This window comes from Mus musculus, chromosome 15 (assembly GCF_000001635.26).
Source record: "Mus musculus strain C57BL/6J chromosome 15, GRCm38.p6 C57BL/6J".
NCBI lineage: Eukaryota > Metazoa > Chordata > Mammalia > Rodentia > Muridae > Mus > Mus musculus.
Window position 1 is genome coordinate 80,690,941 of NC_000081.6, and position 9,782 is coordinate 80,700,722.

The following is a 9,782-nucleotide window of genomic DNA, read 5'->3' on the forward strand; positions in this document are numbered from 1 at the left end:
AGTAGAGAGGACAAGATCTGGGAAAGGATATAAGATGTTGTCTTAGTTACTTTTCTATTCCTGTGACCAAACACCATGACCAAGGCGACTTAAAAGAAAGCTTTAGTTTGGGGGGTCATGGATCCAGAGGGTTAGAGTCCATGATCATCATAGCAGGGAGCATGGCAGCAGGCAGGCAGGTGTGGCGCTGGAGCAGCAGCTGAGAGCTTACATCTTATCCACACGCACATGGCAAAGAAAGCTGACGGGGAATGACATGGGTTTCTGAAACTTCAAATCCCATCCACAGTGGCACGCCTCCAGCAAGAAGGCCATGGTCCTCCAACTGGGGACTAAGCGTTCAAACAGATGAGGCTATGGGGGCCATTTTCATTCACACTGCTATAGATGGAGCACAGAGAGATGACCCCAGAATTTGACTAGAAAGGCAAAGTACCAGGTGCATGAGAACCTGTATCTGAGTCATCTCTTTCCTCTGAAAAAGTCAAAGTCAAGGTGAGTCTTGAGTATATTGTAGCCATGAGTAAGTGATCTGAGTCCTCTCCTGCAGTTAAAGTAAGAGTTTTGCAGGCACTGTACGCTCTGGGAACGGTCAGCAGCAGGCTGGCAGTGGTGCAGTTTAGTTCCCATGCATTGCATGCATCAGTGCCAGGTATTTAGCTGGCTATTTCATTTGAGCCTCAAAGTCTTGAGTTAAGAACACTTCCTGTGGCGTGTTCTACCTTAGGTCCTATAAGCCCCACTGTAAAGATGTGCCTCTAGGTCTGACTTCTCAAGCCCCAATGGAAAGGAAAGGAGAATCTGGCCTGGTGGAAGGAGAGTGGTCCAGTGTGAGGGCAAGGGGCACCTTTCTCCAAACATCAGGCAGTGTGCCCACGGGGCAGGCTGAGGCTGGCAGTGAAGGAGCTACTGGTAGGGCACTGGAGAGAGAGGTCCGGGCCCATCCATGTCTCTGCTTTTCTGTCCCCAGCTTTACCTGGAGCTCCTCCTATGTGGACAGGAATCTCCTCTTGCTCCTGACAGGACAGAACATGGAGCCCTTTGACATAGAGTTCCGGGAGCTGTATGCCATCTCGGAGGAAGTGAACTTGCACCAGCACCTGGGCCTGGCAGGCAGGATTGGCCTCAACTACTCCTCCACGGTAGCTCGAAAGCTTATCAACCCCAAGTACGCATTGGTGGCAGGCACCCGCCGTCCTCCAGGAGAGATGATGCGCTGGGCGGCCCGGCAGCAGCGAGAAGCTGGTGGCAACGTAGAGGGGCAGGAGGAGGGCAGTGGCGGTGGTGAGTCTGCCCGGCGTCTGGAGAGCTTTCTGAATGACCTGGTCACAGTAGAGCAGATATTGCCCACTGTGGAGCCCATTTCCCCAAGATTGCAGAGACCTACCAATGGCAGACCGGTCTCTCATGCACACACAGACGCGAAGCACAGGTCCCGAGAGGCACTGCCCCAGAATGGCAAGGGAGAAGCTGCCAATGGGGAGGCCACCCCAGCCAAGGAGGGCAAACGCTTCAGCAGCAGGCTCTTCAGCCGTCGAGTGAAGAGGCCTGCAGTGCCCAGCAGCATGGCCAGCTCCCCCTCCACTGAGACGTTTGCCGATGTGGAGTTTCCTCTGGGAAAGAGGCACAATGAGGGTTCCAATGCCAACATATCAGGTGAGCTCCTGGCCGCACACATGGCCCTTATGGGCTGTCTGCCTCCCAGACACAGGGTACAGTTTGCTGGCAGGAAGCAGGAAGGCTCTCCTGGGTCAGAAGGGCCTCCCCCCAGTCCTGGTCTGTCTCATTGAACCTGGGGACCCTGGGCAAGTCTGCAGGTCACAGTTTCAGATCCTGGTCTCTGAGGGAAGAGTGATGTGTGGTTTGCTTAGTGTTGAGCACAGCAGTGGGTCTGGACGGCCCTTGAGGACTCTTACCTCCATGTTTTCAGATCACCTTCACTGGAACACAGTAAAGGAAGGAAACAGGACAAGCTTTTCTATTATAAATAAACAGAGTCTAGGGCTCTTTCTGGCCACCTTGTTCCTTGCTGTCATCAGGATCTAACCAAACCAGACATATCCCACCTTTACCTGGTCCCACCAATGCCCTGACCCAGCCTCCCAGTGTCTGTGGTAATATGTAGAACTGTTTTCCCCCATGTCTATTTGAAAAGTGGATTTGCCCTCTGGGAGAGATTGTTGATGTGGTGACAACGTTTCTAACCATCGATCTGGGATCTCCTTGAAGCCCTGTCTTTTTTCTCTCTGGAGCAGTCTCCATTATCATCTTTCAGGAGTCTGGTGATGACACCAGACAAAGCAGAATGTGACACAGGATGAGCACCAGGACACCTCTCCCTTTTCCCCTGCCTCTAGTGGGTCCGCGCTCCCTGAGCAGCAAGGCAGGCCAGGTTCTGCAAGGGCACTTTCCTTCGCTTCACCCTCATGACCACTGAGGCAAGATGCAGGTGGAAACTGGGGGAACATGGGAAATGACTATAAGCCTGCCTCAAAGCCAGGCCTGGACCTCTTCCTGTCAAGGAGGAGTGCTTGGTCTCTCATTCCCATTCCCCTTGGGCTTCCCTAGCTCCCCAGCACCAGATGCTGATGTGCTGTGCCTCTTATTTGGAAGGAGGGTTGCCATGGTGAACACCTGGCAAGAAAGAGGAGGGGGTGAGGCCAACCACAAAGGGGCTGTTTCCCAACTCCTGACTGGAAGTGAGATGGAAGCTCTCTTCCCTTGCCCCTCACCCTGAGGTGCTGTTTCCATAGAAACCCAAAGCCCATTGTCTGTCCCTTCCTGCTGCCTCTCCTGTCAGATTCCCCAGCTTAGATGACTTGGGCAGTTAGCGTTTGCCACTGCCTCCTATCTCCGAGCATTTGTACATGGTGCTCTGGAGCCAACAAGCAGACCCCATTGTGCGCCTTTGGGAGCTCTGAGCAGAAGGGCTGAGTGAGAGTGGCTGACACTCATAGGAAAGTCTGAAGTGTCCAGCTTCAGCCTTGGGAAGAACATAGAGGTAGCGTGCGCATACACACACACACACACACACACACACACACACACACACACACACACACTGCCACCCTCATCAAGTCCCTGAAGTCCCAGCGCTCTAAAGACCTCTGGCCCCTGCTTCATTCTTGCTCAAAGGCAGAGTTGAGACACAGAGTTTCTCCTCCCAAAGGCTCTTCCTAACCCCTCTCTACCCCCCAACCCCAGGCTGCGGAACCTCCAGTTCCCTTCTTCAGGGTGGCAGCAGCTGAGCAGCTGACTACACACACACCTCACAGCACAGCATGGGCCCAGCCCTGGGGGAGCTGGAGCCTGGGTTGGATTGGAACCACTTCAGCTTCTTCCTCAGAGAAGGAATCCATCCAGGGAGGGAATCCCCTTCCCACAGGGAGCATGCAAGCGACAACAGACAGTGGTGGCACAATCGCTGCCCTCCCCTCTCCCGGGCTGTCTCCTCTTCTGGAGGAGGAGGGGTAAGCTGGGGAGGGCTTCTGAGGTCCCTTTGAGTTGATGCTGACTGTCCTATCTGTCTCTGCACCCTCTTGTCAGAGAACGTGGGTGGATGACAGGGTGGGCGAAAGAGAGAGATAGGAAAAGCCGAGAGCTGACAGCCTGTAAAATTGCTTGATAAGAAGTATATAGTTGTCAAACAGCATGCAAATTTTTGCAAACCCAGGTGTGGCCCTGGGGAGAATCTCACAGAATTGCCTCCTTTGGGGCTGGGGGGCGGGGGGTGCATAATGGAATCAGCCTGGCGGTTTGAAGACCCAGAGCCCCCTCTAGTGGCTGAAGCTGGTTGTCCTTTGCAGTTTTTCTTTTTCTCTAAGCCTTGCTCCTGCACTGCTATTAGCTGCTGCCTTCCAGGCCACTTGCCACCACCTGCACCTATACAGGCTCTCTGGGACAGAGATTTCGTAGTCTCAGGACGGCACAGCCAGGGGCATCCTTGTTTAGAAATCCTGTGAACAGAGTCTGAACTGCTGGGCTGTGCTCAGAAATCTGCAGTTAAAAAAAAAAAAAGAAAGAAGGAAACAGTATGAAACAGGATTAAGCCAAATAAATCCACCATTCTCTGGATGACATTCTCCATAGAGGTAAAAACTAAGGGACTGATGGCGTTCAGCAAATGTGGAATGCTGGTGATGCTGACTGATAAATAAGCTTTGGAAACCAAAGCTTTTATCACAGCTATTGCCGTGAGGATCCAGTTCATCTTTTAGCCAATCCCCACTGCAAGTCTTTAACATTAAACAGTGAATTAAATCAGAAGCAAGGCACGGGAATGCCAGTATCAAAGAAATTCATGTAGCAAAATAGTGGATTCTAGTGTCTCCAACGCATGAATACTCTCGCTGTTGTTAGCTTAGACTATGCTGGCTCCGGGGCTTCAGTGGAAGAAGACCTTTTCCTGGTTAGACCACATGGTAACAGATTCATTAGCAGCGCATGAAGCACTGAATGTAGATATCTGCATTTTGAATAGGAACCTTGGTTTCCCCCAGAGCTCTCCTACACATGGGGGTCTTCAGATCAACACCAATGCAGGAGACTTAGGCCAAGCTCTATCTTTGGGAGTTGCTAGGTTTGAGGAGGGAGTTCCCTCCTAGGAGGGAACCCCTAGGGGATCAATTGGAAATGAAGAGTGGTTTTCAAGTGTTAAAGAGATATAGTGTGAAATTCTGTCACTCAGAACTCAGGTGGTTTCCCAAGTGTTTCCCTGATGGTGGTACCCCATGAACGGGATCCTTGCACTCCAGTAGGGCCAATCCCTGTGTCCCCAGACAGGCTGTGAGGGAGGGGCAGCATAGTCTCTCTCCTAGATTCCTCAAAGCAGCTGCAGGACATCTTTGATGTCCTTCCTGGAAATCTGAGTCCTCATCAGGGTGGACTGGTGGGAAAGTGCTTCCAGGGCCGAGGGTCTGTGACCTCATTCTTGGGAATATCAGTCAAGTGTTGCTTCTGAGGAGCATGGCTCAGACCTCAGCTGGCATGTGGAACCTGTAGTCAGGTCTGATTATTCTGGCCTATGACCAGCAGAGAGGCCGAGGTAAGCTAACTCTGCTCCAGAGGAGGTAGCTGTACTGTTCACACATGTATAATTTACTTCATTTTATGTGTATGAGTATCTCGTCTGCATGTATATATGTGCACTGTATGCATGCCCGCTGCCTTTATGGTTCAAAAGGAGGCACTGTGTCCCCTGTAACTGGAGTTACAGGTGTTTGTGACCCGCCATGTGGTGCTGTGAACGGAGCTCAGGTCCTCTGAACGAGCAACAGTGTCTTTAGCTGCTGAATCGTTCCTCCAGCTCAGCTGTGCTGCCCTCCCAGTTCCTCTGAGGCTGCTTGGGCCATGGTTACTCTTTCAGTAAGGTGCTAGGTAAGCGTGCTTCACTCAGCGCTGCTTGTACTGGTCTGAACTCCAAATATCTAGCCATTGCCTACTTGTTTCGAAGCATTTGCTCTGTGGGGCACTGTTCTAAATTGAGCAGGGAGTGGAATGAACTAAAGCCCTTACTTGTGGTGCCATTACCTTAGGGACAGTTGAAGGCAGGGAGTGTTGTCACTGCTATACAGGTGTCCAGGGTATGCCTCACTGGTTAAGGAACACTGGAGCAGAGCCTCAGATGGACACATGGACACCAGAGGAAGAATGTTCCAGATAAAGAATGTGACGCCCTAAAAGTTATAAAAAGAGGGGACTTACTGTCAGCGCAGTGCTGTGGTGACTTTCCGTGTTGCTGCCACCACCCCTCTCCTGAGGCACCTTCCAGCTGGCTGTCATCCATGTGCCCCAGGCTGTGGTACTCCCAGTCCTCCTGCTCGCCAGCTTGCATGCCCCTCATCTCTTCGTAGGCTGCAGGATGAAGATCCTCTTTTGGGTTGGTTTAGTTTTTTGGTTTGGTTGGTTTGTTTGAGACAGGGTGTTGTCCTGGAACTCGCTCTGTAGACCAGGCTGGCCTTGAACTCAGTGATCCACCTGCCTCTGCTTGCCGAGTGCTGGGATTGAAGGTGTGCACCACCACTCCTCAACAGTACTAATCCTCCTTGTAGCTTGGCTTTCTCCCGTAAGTCGTCTTTGGGTCATTCACTACCCTGCCGACATACTTTATAAAAAGAAATACTTTGGTTGGCTGGTGTAATTCTTCCACATTAATCTGCATGGGTCTGAGGCGCCTGCCCTTGGCAGTCTCCTAGTAAAATGAACATGGAAGGAATGATGGGACACAAATGATTTTCCCTCAAGCCTGTTTCTCTGTCAGAGTCATGGCAGTGAACCCTGAGGGATTTCATCAGGCTGCCATCCAAACCCAGTAAACCAAAGGGTCAGGTCCTGCTCAAGACTAGCTTCTCAGCCGGGCAGTGGTGGCACACACCTTTAATCCCAGCACTCAGGAGGCAGAGGCAGGTGGGTTTCTGAGTTCGAGGCCGGCCTGGTCTACAAAGTGAGTTCTAGGACAGCCAAGGCTATACAGAGAAACCCTGTCTCGAAAAACCAAAAAAAAAAAAAAAAAAAAAAAAGACTAGTTTCTCTGGGAAGGAGCTGGCAGGGCACAGGCTCCATCAGTGCCCCTGTGCCCTTGGCACACTCCTGCCTCATTTCTGGATCCAGAGATTGATTTTGCTTACCTGTCTTCAAAATGCTACTGCCTCTGGAGATGTACTGGGTATCTGCTTGCTGGGCCAAAACAAACAGAAAAAGCCGCTGAGGAAAGGAAGTGGGAACTGCGCATCCGCTGTTGCTGCTGCAGCAAGGGGCTCAGGGTGGTAGAATTTAATGACTTTCACAGACGCAGCCCTCAGCAGCACCACACAAGGCTGCTGGTTTCCTGTTCTACCTCCCCCTGGGCAGTCATCTGCCTGAGTCTATGGGACACCCAGGAGGGAGGGGCTCAGGCAGTTTTTTTGCAGTAGGTCCTGAGGTGTGAGTTCATTATCGCCCCAGTGAGGCAGTGTCTAGTGGAGCAAAGACAGCAGACCTGGGCAGTGTGGCCTTCAAAAGGCATAGGGATTCACAAAGGGGCTGAAGCAGCCCTGCCTAGCCTAGGCTCTGCCCAGTGCCTCGCCTGCTACTACAACTCACAAGAGGCAGTGTCACCTTAATTAAATTCACAGTTGAAGTGATACAGAGGGTGGTGTGAGCGGGGAGATTGTCTTTATTGTGTAATGGAGGAATAGGCAGGAAGTAACACAGTGGCTTCCACCTGGGAAAAGCAGCCAGCAGGCATCTGAGGAAGTGGACTCTGCCTCCAGGGCTAGCTGGGGTGTCAGGGCTGCCTCTCAGCTCCCCTTCCCCAGAGTTCAGAGCAGGGTTCAACCATGAAAACTGCCGGGGCCTTTTCCTAGGATTATGAGGGAGGTAGAAAGGCTGGAGAGGGGAGAAGGGGGCGCTCTAGAGAAAGGCAGCTCTCCCAACCTCAGGGCCTATGCTGTTCCATTATCTCCCTGGGTCACCCCATGGCACTGTGACCACCCTGCACACTGGGACAGCTGGCCCTCCCCAGGCACTTCTATAACTTAGCTATAGAATGGCTGAGTGGCAGACAGACAGGAGGCTGGACTGGAAGGCCAGGGCCTGGCTCTGACCAATGAGGAACAGGGCTACTACTTGCTTCAGCCCTGCAGTAAGGCAAATAGTTGTGGCTCTCATCCTTGCTACCCCCATACCCTCCTGTGAGGATCCCTGTGACTGCCTTTGATTTCGCTTTGAGAGCTTGAAGCTGCCTACAACATTTAGCTGCTAGTGACAGGAATCTTTAAGTCATTGGTATCTGACTCTAGAGTCCCTGTCTTTTTTGGTCAGAAGACATAGATCACTTGATGTCTCCAATCATGGGGATCCTGTGATCATGGTGAGGTCACCAATGTATGTTTGCTTTCCTGGGTTCCCTGTTGCCCTGGACTCCAGATCAGCAGCGTGGAGGTATTAGCCCTGAACACCAAACTCATAGTATGGATGGTTCAAGGTTGGACTTGTTACTTATGCCCTTCATGTCTGCACTGTCTCCACAGGTAAAGGAATCACCAAGGCCAGCAACTGTGTGATCTCCTGAGCTGCAGTGCATTGGTGGGCAGGACCTGCAGATGCCCACCCATCCGGTCCTATGCTGAGGAGAAGAACATGGCCTCTTCCCTGTACTAGGTCACACATCAGACCCTCAGCAGGCCTCCTACCCTGTAGCCTCCATTCCAGTCTTAGTGCTGGAATTCCAAACAGCAGAGTCTGAATCTCTTCTCAGCATCTAAACCGTCGCATGGCTGCAGCAGACCGCGGTGGCCTGACAAGAAACACCGCTACCTTGTTTACATGAAGTAGACGCCTGCCTAGTGTCTGCTTTCCTTGTTGCCAACCTGTCCTCCACTGGGCCAGCCCTCCTTACAGGTCCTCGGGTGGGACAAGGGCCATTCTTTCTGCCTTGGTAGGACAGAATGTCCAAAGCAGCCCCAGCCACTTTGCCTTCTTCTTGGACATCTGGTGCTGTCTAGTTCTCCATATCCCAGAGGTTGGTGGGAAAAATGGAAGAAGGTGGGACTCTGAGCCAGTCTTGCTCCAGGTGGACTATGCAGCTGGAATGGCTGGAATATTGTCTATTATGGTCTTCAGACGCTCATTTCTGATGGCTCCTGAACTAGTCTGCTACTGGAATTGTGGTGGGGATAGGAATACTTCTGCCTCCCTCCAGCCTGTGGCAGGATCTGACAGTGCTGGCAAAGAACCCCTTTCCTTTCTACACTGTAGCCTGCCTGAGTGCCCTGGGATTCCCTGGATGGTGCTGTTGAAAGCTAGAGCTTGTAGAGTGCCTTTCTCGGGCCTGCTCCTTTCAGTAGGCTTTTGTTTACAGACCCTGTGGAGGGTGGGAGGAGGATGGGCCCTCAGGACATGAACATTTGTGGTTCCTCCCAGCCCACCCCCCATTACCCACTAGGGCTTCCTTCATGAAACTTCAGCCAAAGACTAGCCATAGCCTCTTTCAGAATTGCAAGCTGTTCTCAGAAGCCTCCGTTTCTCTAAGTCAGGTTGGCTTAAGTTCCAGGACAAGCAGCCACCTCCCCTTACAGTGACCTGTCCAGGCTGAGGGAGAGTGAGTGTGACATAGACATCTCCGACTGTAGACTCTGGTCAACCCTCCTGAACAGGCAGAATGACAGAGGGGCAGAAGGCCACAATGAAGCCCTTCTAGGCCTCCAAGCCAAGATCTTCTCTCTTTCCTTTCTGAAAAGACCTTGGGCACCACTAGTACCAGGGAGGGACAGGGGCATCTGCAGAGGCAGCCGGTGAGAGGCAGGGAGGAGGCATTGTGGACTACAGTGGGCAACACGTGGCGGCCTGTTCCTGTATCTGGCCTCCCTGCTGGTGGGGAGGGAGAAGGAAAATAATGGATGGCCTCAGTCCATAGTCCCCTCTGTCCACCCCAAGGTTAGCCCCACCGTGGCTTCCCAAGCCTTTGTGAGGATTAAACACTTCTGGTAAGTGCTTCCTGATACAAGGCTGGCAGTGTGGTGTGTGCTTATTCTGGAGGAGTGGCAGGGAGGCCTGGGTGATGTGGGAAGCCTCTACTGTGGTGGTCACCTTGAAGATGTGGGATACAAGATACTTCAACCATGGGGAACGATGTAGAGAGAATGTAGTGTATGGATGGATGTGTCACCTGCCAACTAAAAAAACCTATAGAAAATGATAGGAGGTAGGACATCCAGGAGGCAGAAAGAATTCTGGGACAGAGCCAGGCACAGGAGAGGTACCAGGGAAGATGTGATGAGACAGACACATGGTACCTAAGCACA

The 9,782-nt window shown here is 52.1% G+C and overlaps 1 protein-coding gene and 1 long non-coding RNA gene across 3 annotated transcripts in view; one reads left to right on the forward strand and one right to left on the reverse strand.

Annotated features, from left to right (window-relative positions):
* The window catches only part of Fam83f (family with sequence similarity 83, member F), a 28,579-nt gene extending 19,094 nt beyond the window's left edge, over nt 1–9,485 (forward strand). The window contains exons 4-5 of the mRNA NM_145986.2: nt 971–1,656; nt 8,010–9,485. Coding sequence (NP_666098.2) covers nt 971–1,656; nt 8,010–8,050 — 727 coding nt within the window. The 3' untranslated portion in view covers nt 8,051–9,485. The remainder of the gene's footprint in view (nt 1–970; nt 1,657–8,009) is intronic.
* A430088P11Rik (RIKEN cDNA A430088P11 gene) lies at nt 85–6,670 on the reverse strand. 2 transcript variants are annotated; one of them, NR_045309.1, is made up of 4 exons: nt 6,627–6,670; nt 5,764–6,103; nt 5,530–5,675; nt 85–3,996 (listed from the first exon to the last, which is right to left on the reverse strand). It is a non-coding gene; the product is annotated as an RIKEN cDNA A430088P11 gene (long non-coding RNA). The 2 variants fall into 2 exon arrangements; NR_045310.1 differs by lacking the exon at nt 5,530–5,675 and having other exon boundaries at nt 5,704–6,103.
* Nucleotides 9,486–9,782: the final 297 nt, after the last annotated feature.